General features: G+C 32.8%; 1 protein-coding gene and 1 pseudogene across 3 annotated transcripts; one reads left to right on the forward strand and one right to left on the reverse strand.

Moving 5' to 3' along the window:
• Positions 1 to 430: 430 nt before the first annotated feature.
• On the forward strand, positions 431 to 5,101 carry LOC112797685 (proline-rich receptor-like protein kinase PERK1). Of its 3 annotated transcripts, XM_025840743.2 has the most exons (8): positions 431 to 991; positions 2,179 to 2,517; positions 2,824 to 2,907; positions 3,273 to 3,343; positions 3,413 to 3,489; positions 3,585 to 3,717; positions 3,835 to 3,996; positions 4,808 to 5,101. In XM_025840743.2, exons 1-8 carry the CDS (start codon positions 460 to 462, stop codon positions 4,943 to 4,945), a joined length of 1,536 nt encoding a protein of 511 aa, XP_025696528.1. In that variant the 5' UTR covers positions 431 to 459; the 3' UTR covers positions 4,946 to 5,101. The 3 variants fall into 3 exon arrangements, with proteins under 3 accessions (XP_025696528.1, XP_025696529.1, XP_025696530.1); XM_025840744.2 differs by lacking the exon at positions 2,824 to 2,907; XM_025840745.2 differs by lacking the exon at positions 4,808 to 5,101 and having other exon boundaries at positions 3,811 to 3,938.
• A 6,316-nt stretch (positions 5,102 to 11,417) lies between these two features.
• LOC112797686 (glyoxylate/succinic semialdehyde reductase 2, chloroplastic-like) lies at positions 11,418 to 14,879 on the reverse strand (annotated as a pseudogene).
• Between the last annotated feature and the right edge of the window lie 1,883 nt (positions 14,880 to 16,762).

A 16,762-nucleotide genomic window follows, 5' to 3' on the forward strand; every position in this document is an offset into this window, starting at 1 on the left:
CAAATTTTAATTAACATGTAACTAATAAAATAAAAATAAATAATTTTATATTATTAGATAAAATTTTACACTATTAAAAATATTATTAATAATTATTTATTGATTATAAATCACAAAAATTATTAATTTTTTAAAATTTTTTATTAAATTAATAAAATTAAATTAATAATTAAAAATAATAAATTTAAATAGTTTTTAATATTTCTTATATGTTATAAAATCTAATAATAATAAGACAAGCAAAAATGTTTAATAACCAAAAAAATTAATAAAAATAATTATAACTTATGTTATTTAATATTTATTAATTATTATAATAATTAAAAAATATTAAATAAAATAAATTATGGTTGTTTTTTTTATGTCTTCCTAAGGTTATGAAAGGCGCGGATGTATATATATATCTCCAGCTAGCGGATCATCTGTGAGATATACATCAGAGTGATTTTAAAGAAAGAAATGGAATCCAAATTGGGACCACGAAATCCTATTCTTTGTGCTCAATACCGTCAATTATTTCACCAAGGTACCAACCTCTGTCTAGCTGTAGGATGTGACTGTCCTCCTCCTTCTCTACTTTCTCACTTTTCATTGTCACCACCACCGTTACCTCCTCCGCCATTGTTGCTGCCACCGCCACCGCCACCGCCACCCCCACTAGTTATTTCCCCACCAATGCTGCCACTGCCACCGCCACCGCCACCACCACTAGCTCTTTCCTTACCAATGCCACCACCGCCACGACTTTTCTCTCCTGCCCCTCCACCTCCTCAAACTCCCCTGCCGATGAAACCTTCCTCTAAACCAACTCAGGTACTGCATTTCCCTCCTCCAAGTTCGACTCCAGCACCATCTTTTTCGTCAAGTGGCGTCATCGTTGGAATGGCGGCAATCGTCACTTTCGCCATTTTGATTGTGGTGCTTAGCGCTTTTGGTATTTCTTATTGGAAGAATAGGAAGAGAAAACATGATAAAGATCTTGGATTTAAAGGTACGTGTATAAGACTGGGTTTGGAAGAAAGATAAAAAAAAAAAACTGAAAAACTGAAATAATTTATGAATTATGTTTGGCTTAAAATACATATAGAATAGTTATGTTTTATTATTTTATGTGATTCAAGATAAATATGAAGTAGAATGATAATATTTAGTAAAATATTTAGTTTATTTTTATTTTTTGGTGATACTAAAAATATTAAAATTTTATATTTTAAAATAGAAATTTTAATTTTAATATTTGACTATCAAATATAATATTAAATCTCATAATTTAGTTTTAGTTTTAGTCTTTGAAAACAAATATTATTTAAGAGAATTAAAATTGTCAATGATTATAATAAAGTAGAATTTATACTCTATTCTAATTCTATTATTAAGTTTAAAATCTTTGTAACATTTTAACTTTTTTTTATCTCTATGTTAAAAAATTTTCAATTCTAACCTCACTTATAACCTAAAATTCTCTATTCGACCTTATTGATTTTGCAAAAAACTAAAATCAATTTTTTTTTCAATCAAACACTATTTAATCCATTAATATTTCATACATACTAGTAAAACACAAAATACAAAAATGAATTTATATTAAAATTAAAAACAACAAAAACATGATAAAATCAATGTTAAAATTACAAACAACATAATTATTAATTTATCATCAAGTCCTTGCTAAAATTATAAAAACATAAACAACAACAAAACTATTGTCGTTCTTCTTCAAACTTTAATTTGTTGCAACAATATTATCCCTCTTCTTTTTATATATATAATAATTTTTAATTATGTACTATAACATATTAGAGGTATAAGTAGATTGAATATGAGTTATTTTAAATTCACACCGGATCTAACTCACAACTTTACCTATCTCGTTTTCAACTCAATTTTCTGCAGATTGAATTACCAATCTTATTAAAAACAGGTTAAATTGGATTAGATGCTTATAGATAAAATTAATATTACGAACCCTAAAAAGAGCTAAGACAAACTTTAAGTATAATAATAAAATATAATTTTAATATCATTATATATTTATATATAAATAATTGTTTTAAAATCGTTGGGCAACTTTAGAAAATAAAAATAGAATAAGTATATATGCACGTTGCTTACATGCAATGATGCAAATGCACGCTCTTTCCATTCTTTTTACCATGCTTCTTACTAATTATTGTACAGGGAATAACGGGATAATAGAAATGTCATCAAAGAACAGAATATTCAGATACGAGGAGTTGGAAGTTGCAACAGATGGGTTCTCGAAAGCAAATTTGGTTGGAGAAGGTGGATTCGGTTATGTCCACAAAGGAGTTCTTTCAAACGGCAAGGAGGCTGCCATCAAACAGCTCAAGGATGGAAGTAGGCAGGGAGAGCGTGAATTCCAAGCTGAAGTAGACATAATCACTCGGCTTCATCACAGGAATCTCGTTTCTTTACTTGGATATTGCATCGCTGGCCACCGTAGACTTCTCGTCTACGAATTTGTTCCAAACAATACATTAGAGTTCCATCTACATGGTATTTTTTTAAAGTTGTAAAATAATATAACTGTTTGTTAGTCTTTTTCCTGTAAATAATGTGCAGAAATTAAGAAAAATTATCATGTGTATAAATAGTATTTTTTTTATTACATAAATATACTAATAAAAAGTCATACAAAAATTATATTCGAGTAACACAATCTTATCGGTTTTTACCAAGAGATTTTCTATAATAGTACAAATAAATAATAATACTAATAAAATTGTTTTGTGGTTGCATTAATAACTTTTTAATGAATCGGATACAAGTTATAATGTCTATTCAGTTATTTGAACAAAACAGGGCAAGGTCCTAGTGTAGATTGGCCTACAAGAATGAGGATTGCTCTAAGAGCTGCTAAGGGATTAGCATATCTTCATGAGGAATGTATGTCTTTTCATAGGAAATTTAAAAGATTTTACTTCTTCGATATACATGATTCACATATTAATTTTTTAACTAAATTTGAGAATATTATTCATATTGAAATTTAAATACAATGTTATGTTTAGATTTTTTCATTGGTTGAAGAATAAAATTGTTATGTACACAAAAAAATTAAAATTAATAATTAATTTATATATATTATATATATATTATTTAATTTGTTTTCAATATATTTGGTGACAATTATGTTAAGTGTATATTAAAATGAACCACGCCCTCATGCTCTATGCATTAGAATGTGACTTCTTTGTTAACTGCTACGATGCCTATCAAGTATCAACATATAACGATCTTTGTATTTTCAGGTTATCCCAAGATCATCCATCGTGATATCAAAGCCGCTAACATTCTCCTCGATTTTAATTTCCAAGCGAAGGTGAGCAAATGATCAATTTATCCATTTGATGATCAACTTGATGAACAATCCCTTGCATTGTGTCTACAGGTTGCTGATTTTGGACTTGCAAAGTTATGCCAGGATATGAATACGCATGTTTCCACTCGAGTGATGGGAACTCTAGGGTACATTATTACAAAACATCAATCTTTTTCTCTCCACAATTCTTCATCAATTCAAACATAACAATAAAATGCTCATGCGTGAAATGTTAGCTCAGGTATGTAGCTCCTGAATATGCTTCCAGTGGAAATCTCACTGAAAAAGCCGACGTTTTCTCCTTCGGAGTCATGCTTCTTGAGTTAATTACTGGCCGCCGACCAATAATTGATTCACATCATACTTTCGTAGAGGTTAGTTTGGTACAAACGCTAATAATGTACTATTATATGTGTACATATATTATTATTCATGTATCTTTTTGTATTAGTTTAATCTTTTCACAGAAGTAGTTTGGTGAATTCTCGCAGGCAATGCCTTTGCTAACAAAGGTTTTGAAAGAGAATAATTTTAAAGTTGTAGCTGACCGAAAGCTCCAAAATCAGTATGAAGCAACCGAAATGGTTTCCATGCTGGCCTCTGCAGCTGCTTCTATACGATATGAAGCAAAGCTTCGACCAAAGATGAGCCAGGTAATAATAAAATACTCATAATTTTGACTTTTAACAAAAGTTTAACCTGTAAGTTCACATCAAATTAAATGATAAATTATATTTACACGTGCACATCTCTTTTGTACTATCAAGGATAAAAGTTAGAAAGTGTAGGAAATTGATAACTGTTATGGTAGTTAGTGTCTTAGTGATTAATCTACTAAACAGGAAAAGTTTGTTATGGCTATTAGACTTGTTGCTAGCTGGAGAATCTGCTTGCATTCATGTATAAATATGTCATATCTTTATAAAAATCTTGTTAAAAATAATATAACGGTGATTTTTTTTGTTAGTTTAAATATTTGAATAAAAAAATTATAAGACAAATTAAAAAAAATTATATAAAAATAATTTAAGTAAGTCCAAAAAAATCACTTAAAAAATCATATTAAAAATATAAACATTTAAGTAAGTCCAAGTATTAATTTCTTTTCTAAAGTCTTGAATATGCAATCTTTGGTTTCTCTTCCTTACTTTCTGCCTAAGTCACAATTTGTTTATGTACATATTTTGTTTATGGTATAATAAAATAATTTTTTTTATCATTTTTAAATTTTATCTATCATTTTTTAGTACTAAAATTAAAAAAAAAGTGTACAACAGAAATGCTATAACATTCTTCAAATTAAATATGTAAAAGATCTATTTATAATGGTTTCTTTTTTGAAAAAGGAAATTATTTAATATACAATAAAATATATTTTATATAATTATAAAAGTTTTTTACATTATTTTTTTAAAACGAAAAGACTATTTTTTATTATTTTAGTGATCCTTGCATGTGTTGCAGATAGTTCGTGCTTTGGAAGGAGATGCATCTCAAGTAGCTGAGTTCACTTCTAATGTATTATGCTTAGATTCTGAGGCTGTTACGCACAGACAAGAAATGATTAAAATCATTAGTGACATGAGTGGATCCACGAGTTAATTAGTTGGTATAAACCCATCTGATCAACAATACAAGTCTCGGGAACGAGGCTTAATTCTGAAGTATTTCAAAATCTATACAAATACAATACTAATGGACCTAATATTATAAAAAAAATGCAGAATATCATCAGAAAATAAAAAATTTAACAGTAAATTTATTGCTAGAAACAATCAAATAATATAAATTTTGTTAGTAATTATCATTGAATTCTACGACGAATTATCAATTCAAAAAATTAATTAGTTATCGACGAATTTTTTTGATTTAGCACAAAAAATATTGTTTTACATACTATTATTGTCGAATTATTCCTACGATAAATTCGACGATAATGTTAATTTTCTTTTAAAAAAATTTGAAACAAATGGCAAATTTTAATTTAAAATTTAAATTTATTTTTTACACAATTAATATTAAATTCATAAAATATTAAAACTTATTATTTAAAATAAATAATACAATATTCAAATAAATTAAAAGTCAAGTACATCAAATAAATACAATGAAACAATAAAACGAAATAGAAATAACTACAAATCCAGGGAGTCATCATCGTCATTGTCGTCAGTCCCGTGGTGCTATATGTCAGCGACACAGAAAGCGGTGATGTCCGTGTGCCGCTCGCAGGACTGCTACCACCAGCAGCGGTGATACCACCAGTAGCGTTGATGCCAGCGGCGCGTATCTGGACATGGTACACCTCCATCTGAAACTCCATACGCTGAAGTCGCTCCAGCGAACTCCCTCCACTCTAGCCTGAGCTCATTCGTAGATGTCACGCGGGTGAGAATCTCCTAATACCTTTCTCGATAATCATTCAACTCCTGAGCCTGCTGGTGAAGGTTATGTTGGAGCTCCTGCACCTGCAGCCTCAAATCCACGCCTTCCTCGAGTTCGACGGCTCGACTGGTGGCGGAGCCTGATAACGACCTCAACAAGGAGGTGCAGATGCTGCTGGCGAAGAACGACCCAACCCATATACGCGGTTCTTGTACGGCACTGAGGCAGTCTCGCACCAAACCGTATTGGGATCGACGACTGAAGTTGCAGAGCCATCGACGACATCCTCCCCCCTTTGTTGAGACTGTTGAGTCGCGACCTCTAGTTTCTGTATGTAGAACTCTTGTGTAATTCATACAAGTTATTGTAATTTTTACAACAGATAGACAATTAATCTCTAATAATTTTATAGTAGAAGACAATTAATCTCAGGACCATTATGTTTACTCACGTAATGGTCCTGAGACCGCTGATAAGCAAATATCTCTTTGTTCTCCTTCAGCGTGTGGGGGTACTTGAATGTCTTCGCCAATGTCACCTCGTGATTCAACAACTTCGATTACACATGTTGCATTGAAACAATATGATTATGATGCTTAGTAATGATATGCAAAAGAATATAACTACGTTATTAACAAAATTAAAGTCACTACGTACCAGCCTGGCTTTAGTCTTCGTGAAGGTCGCTAAGCTGCCAATATGCTTGGACGACCTGACCGATGCCCTATTAGCTCTGTTGGTAAGACGCTGATGTCTGGACCCCTCATCAGTCTCCCAATGAACTAACAGAGCCTTCTTTATATCCGGTCGAAGCCAGGTCGTCAGGTGGTCCCGCCCTTGACAAACATCATCCACGATCTACTGGAGCCGCCGACCCATTCTATGGTTGAATATCTTCCTATGGTTGACTTGTGCTTAGCATCCCATCTAAACTGCAACTGTAACAAAAAAAAATTTTAAAATTAGTAGTTAAGCAAGATAGAAGATATAAACTAGCTAAGAAGGTTTGAAACAAAAAAGAAAAGTAATTACAGCCAATTTCTAAAACCATCGCTCCCTGGTCTCAGCGGGGATCTTCTTGTAGTTTAGTTAGGGATGGTTGTACATCAGCTTGATGATATTGGTCATCTCCTGAGTACTCTCATTATTGTTTGATGCAAACCTAACAACAACTCACAAAACAAAATAATATGGCAATTCCATAACCAAGCAACCAAATAAACCTAAATCCACTAAACAAAAATCAATTTTCAGGAACTTTCAGCAATAACCATAATCAGTAAACAGGAATTCTATAATCAGGCAACCAAATAAACCTAAATCCACTAAACAGGGATCAATTTATACCAACTTTCAACAATAACCATAATTAGTAAATAAGAAATCATAACTAGACAACCAAGTAAACCTAAAAATCTACTAAATAGGAATCAATTTTCAAGAATTTTCAGCAATAACCATAATCAGTAAATAAGAAATCATAACTAAACAACCAAATAAACCTAAAAATCCACTAAATATGAATCAATTTTTAAACAAGAATTCCATAATAAAAAACCCAAATAAACCTAAATCCAATAAACAGGAATCAATTTTCAAGAATTTTCAGTAATAACCATAATTAGTCAATAGGAACTCCATAATCAGGCAACCAAATAAACCTAAATCCACTAAGCAGGAATCAATTTTCAGGAACTTTCAGCAATAACCATAACCAGTAAACATGAAACACTAAACAGGCAACCAAATAAACCTAAATCCACTAAACTAGAATCAATTTTCAGCCACTTTTAGCAATAACAATAATAAGAAAATATATAAGACTCAAAGTGATACTTACCCCGTGCCGCCATCAGGACAAATGGTTAACCGTACGATGGGAGGTGGTGGAGGAGCATCAGCTGTCTCAATTCCATGAGAGGACTCCGGGACTGCGACTTTCGTCGCTGGAGGCGGCGTCGCCGTGGCAGCGGGATGCTAAGCAGTAGGAGGCGACATCATCGCTGTAAATGGAGGCACGTAGTTGAGGTTAAGGACCATGATGAACGGATGGTCTGCTAAACCCGCAACCTGTGACATAACCGGAGTGGTCGGAGTAGAGGGAGAGGATCCAAAAGTCCCGGGAGTACCGGAAGAAACCCTCCCTTTACCCTTACCACAGCTACGACCATGACCAGCAACCTGATTCGAAACACCTCTATCGATCGTCATGTCTGCAAATAGCATACCAATTAACAGAAATTTAAAACAACAAATGAACAATAAATTATAATAATACCAACACAGAGAATCATATTATCAAACAATTCACGTGCAAAAACAGAAAAAACACAAAATAGCATAGATGACCAAACTTAGTGTACTTGTTTGAAAACTAAAAAAAATAATTGGTAAAATGAATTCAACCATTTCTATAAACCAAATAAGGTATATGTTTGACATATTGAGTGGTATAAAGTGATATAAAGTGAATAAAAGAAGCATGAGAATAAAAGAAGCATGAATTGAAATGAGGCAGCATACAATACTTATAAGTTAAATAAGAGCTTGTTCTCATTATATAAGCATTCAAATTGCAATAAAAGTGGAAAGATAAAAGAGATCAAAACAGAACAAATCAAATAGAGAAAATAAGTCGAAGCATGTCTGAATTTTATATACATGTTTATAGAAAAAAGCAAATTGTAACGATGAGTATGAACCTAGACATATTGGACCAAATAAAAGCATATTGTAAAATAAATATACATTTAATTATTTTCAGCAGTCTATTAGCTAATAATGTTCTTTCATCAAAATTAATTTATTAATACAATCAATCACAACCTACAACTAAACCAACTTCTACAAAAAGCATATATAAGAAAAATGAGACTAAACCATTAAAATACCAGTGGAATTTGGGCAAAAAATGAAACCTATGTATGATTAAATTGTATGGTGTTGATTATAAAGTGGTGTTAAAAATTTAATTGAATGGTGAAACTAATGTTCAAAACTATAAAATGATGGTTCGAAATAGGGAGTTAATTGATCTATTATGGATCCCACAAATTTTAGCATTATATTACAGTGTTCAACAGAATATCAGTCAATGAATCCTAAACAAATTCAAATTACAAACCCAAGAATCACAATAGCATGCTTAATTATCTATGAACTAAGAGAAATCCTAATAAAAAAAATCTAATTTTACTCTAAATCAACGTAACAACAAAAAATAGTTTAACTAAATCAAATTACTAACGAAAAATTAAAATCTAATTAAACCATAGTAAATTTAAAATAGAGAAGATTAATAATAAAATTGACAAAATTCCAAAACCAACCTTAGAGCAAGAAGAATGGAGTAACAGTGGAGGTGGAGCTTACGGCGGTGGAGGTGGCTCGCTGGAGTGGGTCTTGGTGGAAAGAGCGGTGGACGTCGTGGTGGTGGTGGTGTGGCTCACGATGAAGGTTCTGCTTTCCCAAATAAACATGGAGCACTAAGCGCGGCCGATGGCAGAGGTTTTGTAACACCCTAACTTTTAGCACGTCATGATCATTCCAAAAGTAAGGCATTACTAACTTGTTTTCCTTATTAACTATTTAATATTGAGCCTTTAGTTTGGTATCGCGTTTCAGTTTTATAGAAAACTCCGGAAAATTATTCTTAGTAATTAAAATTACATATCAAAGATCTTCAAATAATAATAATCACATAATTATTAATAATAATAAGTGTTATACAAATAAATTCTATATAAAACTTGAATACAATACCTATCCTTCTGGATAAAATAAAACTTAAAGCAACAAGGACGAGGGAACTCTATAAAAATAATAGGAATCACAAGTAAATCTACTACTCATCCGCAGCTTCATATTGAACCTTCGAGCCTGTCACTGAAAGGGTGGAAGATTTTGGGGTGAGAACAGACCACACGTTCTCAGTAGGAAACAGGAATGCCGTAAAAGTAGAGATTAATATGCAAATAATTAACTTACTTAGTAAAACTATTATGTTAAACCTTTGGAAATACTTTTATTTCTACTTTAGATAAATAATTACTTTTCTTTAAATTTCTAAACTCAAAACAGATCTTAATCACAAAATTAGCCATACCAACCATCTCTAAGTCACATAATCGCTTTTCAACCACAATATCTCACCTCAATATATCCGTGAACTAACAACACAAGTAAGGGATTCAAACCAACATACAAACAAGTCAATCAGCACAATCACAGAGAAGTAATACAAGAAGACACAACCAAATACAAATGTGCAAATAACATGATGCATGTCTATTCCTAATGCAGGTCATGAGCTCATGTGTCGGTTGCCTACCTGCTCCCGATATTACCCGGGCACAAGTCACAGATATGACTTTCCAGATGCATACAATGTGCTTATAAGTCGTACGGCTAGGCCGCATACAGTGTGACTTTAAGTTGTACAGCTAGGCCGCATACAGTGTGACTTTCCAAATCAAAAAGTGTACATCTGGAAAACAGTTCTCAGTGTGTGGGCGTCCCCACTTTACATTTGGCACTAAGGCCCAAACAATGTCACATCTGCTCTCTTGTGGCAGTCATTTCATTAATTCATACATTCCTTTAATCTTTGTTCTCTGCTCTCTTGTGGCAGAGATTCCTTTAATTTTCTTTCTTTCCTTTACTTTTCGTTCTTCCTCTTCTTTTCTTTCTTATCAAACCGAACTTAAAACATAACTTAAAGCAAAATTCCTTCTCAAAAGATTGAGTTTAAAACATCATACTTTTCTTAATAAATCGGTTTGAAAACAAAACTCTTTTCGTAATAAATTGAAAACAAGTAATATTCTTAAATTAAATTTGCTTTTAAAATTAAAGGAAATTCATTTCTTCATTTAGACTTTACAAATCCCTCCGACCATACTCGTTTAACATTTAATACTAACCAAAATCACATTCTTGCGTATTTTTACCAGCCCTTCATCAGCACCTATTCATCATCATGCTAATACCAAAATCAGTTACCATCTACTTCAATAACCATAAATTTAGTCTTTATTACAGACGAATTTTTGGTTACCAACGAAATTACCGACAGATTTTGTCCCTCTGTAAAAGTCCCGTTGGAAATTATTTACCGACGGATTTTTTTCCGTCGGAAAATTACCGACGGATTTTTACTAGTTACCGACGGATTTTTTCTCTGTAAATTCTCTATCCATTTCCCGAAGGCGACAAACTTTTCGACGAATTTTTCGTCTGTAATTACACACGGATTCCGACAGATTTTTGGTCTGTAATTACACACGGATTTTCCGACTGATTTTCTGTCTGTAATTTAAACTTTGGAAAATTATCTCACACTCTGATTACAGACAAAAAATCCGTCTGTAAATCTGTCAGTGAAAAAAAATATAATTTTTTTTATTTTTCTAATTATAAAATAAGCTTGTTTTCATACAAAATAAATATAAATTTAATACAATTTTTTATCTAATTTGTATTCGAATATTTATAATATTTCAAAAAATAAACAAATTCATTGTATTATCAAAAAATAAACTCAATGTATCATTGTATTGTTCAAGTATACTAAGTTATGCAAATAACAAGACCATATAAAAAATTCCTCATTTTGAAATTTCAGGACTAAAATCTACTAAAACATCAAGTCATTATCTTTGTCTCATTACATCTCTGTTTATAGCTTCTATTTTTGTTTTGATACCATGTGCAATCTTTCCAACTTCATTAATATCCTTCTTCATCCTCTTCTTGATAGCTGAAAATGATGTTGCATTCCCGTCAGTGATCATAGAGCATTAAGTTTTAGTCACGATGAAAAAGGCAATATATTTAAAATTAGTATTTAGTCCATAACCTCAAAATTATTGTGATAATAATTTAGTCCATAACTACGTTGAAATAGAACCTGGCTCTCATAAAATGAAGGAATATTTATGATTTAATTTTGTGGGTGGGGTTTTATTTATGACTGCTGAAATTTGGATTTCAATACTTCAATGACAGCTGAGAAATCCTCATCAGGCCATAGGACTTTGCAACCTTGTATAACTCATTAGCAGCTGCTGCAATTGGGTAGATTGGGATACAGACTCTGCTAACCCCAGTGCAAGTCTCAAATCCTGACACCATTAAAACACAATTAGTTTCTGTTAAAAACTTGAAAGATAATAGGAATTTAACATACTCATTAATGCACCTTCTCCTGATGCTTTAGAGGGAATGCAGTATGGTAAAGCGATTGTATCATAGATGGGCCTTTGGTTGAGTACATTGGAGCACTGATTGCACCCTGTGAAACTACCTGCAAAATTACCATTTGTTTTTAACACTATGCTAAACATTTATGTACCTTTACCTATCGGCTTAAACTTTTATATAAGTTGTTTCATGACACTTAACACCATCTTTCTTTCACAAGAGGAACCAATAATTCAAAATTTACATCAGAGGAATAACATGCAAGAATTACTAGGAATTAGAGAAGAAAAAGCTCAACAAAAGTCACATCATCATATTTATATTTCATAGCTACTTAGGCATTGAAATAGAGGCATTTTATTAGATTTATCGGTGCCATGATTTCTTTCAGCATCATCATCATTCACATGCAGCTAATAATGTAGGAAGACAAATGAATCACATTTTCGAAATATCAGCAATGAAATTTGCAGCAGCCCAGAGCAACCAAAGACTTCAAGATGAAACGAGCAACAAATCCATGTACAATTACAATGGTAATTATTTCGTTTAATGGCAAATACCTCGACTAGTACTTTTGGATCCAACCCAACTTTCTCGCTGAGAAGTAAGCCTTCAGAAAAGGACGCCATCATACTATATAAAGAAATGGTAGTGTCAAATACACATTAACAATCATATAAGAAAAATCAGCAGCAAAGTAGCAAGAGACAAGTTGTAAAAACCTGCCCATAATCATATTGACGAGTTTCATTGCAGCTCCATTTCCAACATCCCCGAGGTAAAATTTCGACTACATAGAAGCATGAAGAAACCATATGTGAAATAAGACTCTCATCCCCTAGAAAGATCAGGGAAATATTCTTCCTATAAAAGAAAAATAATGAATGGCTATACATACTTTCCCCATTATGTCCAAGTGAGGAGCAACCGTTTCATAAAGATTTCTGTCACCAGCAATATCAAATAAATTGCTTCAGTTTCTTTATCTGAAAGTGCTACCAACTCTGCCATGAAATGGAGCCTGAATTCCTTCACCTGCTGTAAGAAATATCAATTGACCATCTTCTGCTGGCTTTTTGGAACCTGAAACTGGAGCCTGTGGATAAATGGATTTCACAAGTATTACTACATGCAATGAAGTAATGTGTATCCTGATTACACAACACTTGGTGTTTGACAAAGGAAAATGTGAATGCACCTCCAAAAATAATGCTCCAGTAGATTTGATGCGCTCACTAATCAATTTTGAAGTATCAACATCAACTGTTGAAACATTCACATAGCTGAAAATGTTTAAGGTATTATTAAGCTTGCAATCATATTGAGGCAGTACAATGGAGCACACACCATTAATTTTAATTTGCATGTGATCTTTGTACACTCAAATAATAATCATATAGACATTGTATTGGCAACTATTACTATGAATAGAGTACCCTTTTCCTAGAGCCATTCCATTTGTAGCTCCATGGTTGCCACAAGCAACATCAATCTAACATGAGGGGATGAACAATAAGTGAGAATTCTGAAGAAAGATATATGCATTGGTGAAATTAGAACCTGGTTTTTGAGGTGCCCTTGACTCAAAATATGCAAATCAATATCGAATATACAAATTCACAAACTTTGCTATAAATGGGTATCCATAAGAACCTGGAACTGCTGCTGGGAAGAAGTGGAGGAACCTCTGGCCTTATCTTCTGCACGTGCCAAGACATGATTACGGAGCAAGCTGAGCCCTCTGATTCTACAGAGAGAGGGGGGCGAGGATTGAAGAGAGTGAAGGCAATGAAGTGAAAGCCTAGAGTTCCGGAAATGAATTTAAACTTCGCTGACTACTTACGAACTGAAGAATCAGAGAATAAGCAACATAAACAAAGAAGCACAAATGAATTTTGTTCATATGAGAAGCCAAACCTTGCTAGTAACCTTGTTCTTCGGGAACTTGACGGTACCTGCGGTTCTCTCCTTCCACCAGTTCCCTTTCTTGTCGAATCCGTAAAACTTTGATTTCCTAAAATCAATTGGAAAAGAGTAATAACAATTAAAAGCACAGATTTATTGTAATATTCAAAATAAATGATTAAATGATGATCGAAGATTTCATGAACTGGTAATTATAGTTACCTCAAAAGCACAACTGTAAAAGGCACAATAGAGCATTGCAGAACTGTAAAAATCTACTCAAACTATGATTTCTATATCAGAATTCAAATGTTTCTCAATAGCCACTTTAACTACCAATTGAGCTACAAACTAATGATCTAACAGTTTCGGTCCACGGTTTAGTTAATTTAACTCACAATTAGCTTCATCTTAATAGAAAAAATGAAATGCATTATATTAAAACTTTTTTTATTTCATTAATAATTGAAACAGATTGCTCCATAAAACAAATTACGCTGAACTTAAAGCTAAACATTCAAATACGAAATAACAGAAAACAAGTAAAACTCGTTATTTTAGCTCATGGAGTGAGAAAAACAATTGGTGTTTTTCTTTCTTAATTAAAGGAAGAAGGGGAGAGAAGAAGTACCTGAACGTCATCAAAGCTCCAGCGGTTGAAAAGCTTGACATCGATCTGAGTAGGATCTGAAACAATGCCAGGCTCTTGGACTACGTTAGCCATTCCTGCAAACAAAAATTGAACACAGAATAGATAGTTAGCTAAGTATAAAGATTGAAAGAGAAAAGAGATGCAGATCGAAGAAAGAAGAAAACGGAGACGAACTTGTTGAAGCAGAAAGTGTGTTGTGTCGCTTAGGGTTCTATGCTGTGAGAGTATAAGGGATTAGTCGAACACACTTTAGAGAGCGAATATGTTAATTGCTAAAGAAAATCGGCCCTTTTTTCCCAATGGGTAAAAGGATTATGCTAATTGCTAAAAACAAGAGGAGAGAAGTACAAAACAGAAACCTAAGAATACAACAGTCTAACTCTAGATACCAATATATCACACAAAAGAAAAGCACCTTAACTTTAATTAGGGGTGGAAAAAGGCTAGGCGGCCTGCTAGAGGCCTGCAGCCTGGCCTGTGTTTGGCTTGACCTGGCCTGTGTTTGGCCTGACCTGGCCTGGCCTGTTATAAAATAGGTACAGGTCCAGCCTCTTTTAAAAACCTTAATACATTAATAGGCCAGGCCCAGGCTTACTAATTAGCCTTATAGACCTGTCAGGCCTGTCTGGGCCTGTTAAAATATAATTAAATATATAAATAATTATTTATTATTAATAAAATTATGAGATATTTTAAATTTATTATATTTTATTATAAATTTTTTTGTATATTTTAAATATGTTAAAAGTTTAAAATTTTTTATAAATATTAAATATATGATATATTACATATAACTATTTTTATTAAAAAATAATTTTTTTAAATAATATTTTTATTTTTATAAAAAAAATTATCAGGCCTTTTAACAGGCTTCAAGTCAGGCCAGGTTGAATAACAGGCCAGACCTAGTACTTCATAAAAAGCCTATAACAGACTGCAGGCCAGGCTCAGGTCAAGTATGACAGGCCAGGCCTGTTAAGAGCAAAGCCTGGCCTGGCCTGGCCTGTTTCCACCCCTAACTTCAATGCTTTGTTAATATATAAGAGTTTTACACTATTATTATCAATCAATACTACTTTTATAATGTGGCATCGCATAATTAAATATTTGTTTAGAAACTTTTATACAATGATGTACACCAAATTAAATTCATAAAAAAGTGTGAAATTTTCATGGATAATCTCACACAAAAGATAAATACCAAAACAAGGAAGGAGAAGAGGACACTGCAGAAAATAGGGCAAAAAAACTAGTATATTATCAACTTTTGAGGCCAGCCTTGTGGAACATGTTGCCTCCTAAACTCTTGCTTTGAAAAAGCTGCAGGAAGCATGGCTGGGTTGGCATCATATGAAGGATGAATCTGTACTACTGAAGGCCTTGAATGAGGATGACTAGTCATCATATATGACTCAAAGAACTCCTCCTCACTCCTTCTCACCAGCAATTTCTCCAAGAGTATTCCCTGTTAACAGAATCCAATAGAAATAAACTGAATGAAAAGTATCATTGGTGTTACAACATCATGTTAGATATATTCTGACAATTCATGAAAAGGTACCTGAAGATTGGAATAGGGACCGTGTTACATTTACTACCTTTATCAGGTTTCTTTCCATGTATGGAACTGTTGAAGTCATGAGTAACCTGTATCCAAAGGTTGGAATCATTAACAAATTAAAACTTGCAACAATGGAGATATCACTAGAGGGGAGGGAAGAAGAAAAAGAAAAACTCACGAGTGTTTCTCTGAATTCTGTTTGTTCAGTAATCCAGATTAGGAGAAGAAGAGGAGAAGAAGGAGAAGGTAGCTATGGCGGTTAGGGTAGCCGGAGGTGGCGCTGTGGGTGAGGAAAGGAGAAGAAGAATGCTAGATTGAAGCGTTGAGCTCGTTTGATTAGGCGGTGAGGAAAGGAGAAGAAGAAGCTGCTCGTTGTGCTGTAAATGAATAGAGTTTGGGACTTTGGTCACAATTGATCATAAAAAGCAGAATATAATATTTCCGACGGAGAATTTTAAATTATAGATGAATTTTCCATCTGTAATAATTTAATAAAATGCACCGTTTCGTCTATTTAATTACAGACGGATTTTCTGTCTGTAACCATTTTTCACTGAAAAAAATTAATTTTTTCGACGGAATTATTGACGAATTTTTTTTTCCGTCTGTAATTTATGCTAATCCATTTTTTTGGTTTTCCGACAAAAAATTCCTCTAAAATTCCGTCTGTATTTCCGTGGGATAAAATCCGTCGAAAATATCTGTCTGTAAT

This window comes from Arachis hypogaea, chromosome 4 (assembly GCF_003086295.3).
Source record: "Arachis hypogaea cultivar Tifrunner chromosome 4, arahy.Tifrunner.gnm2.J5K5, whole genome shotgun sequence".
In the NCBI taxonomy this organism is placed as follows: Eukaryota; Viridiplantae; Streptophyta; class Magnoliopsida; order Fabales; family Fabaceae; genus Arachis; species Arachis hypogaea.

Bases quoted from the DNA above. Each gene is read 5' to 3' on its own strand.
- LOC112797685 (XM_025840743.2), top strand. From the start codon at position 460: ATGGAATCCAAATTGGGACCACGAAATCCTATTCTTTGTGCTCAATAC. The intron at 992-2,178 runs GTACGTGTATAA...ATTATTGTACAG, and splicing joins TAAAGATCTTGGATTTAAAG to GGAATAACGGGATAATAGAA. The intron at 3,718-3,834 runs GTTAGTTTGGTA...GAATTCTCGCAG, and splicing joins CACATCATACTTTCGTAGAG to GCAATGCCTTTGCTAACAAA.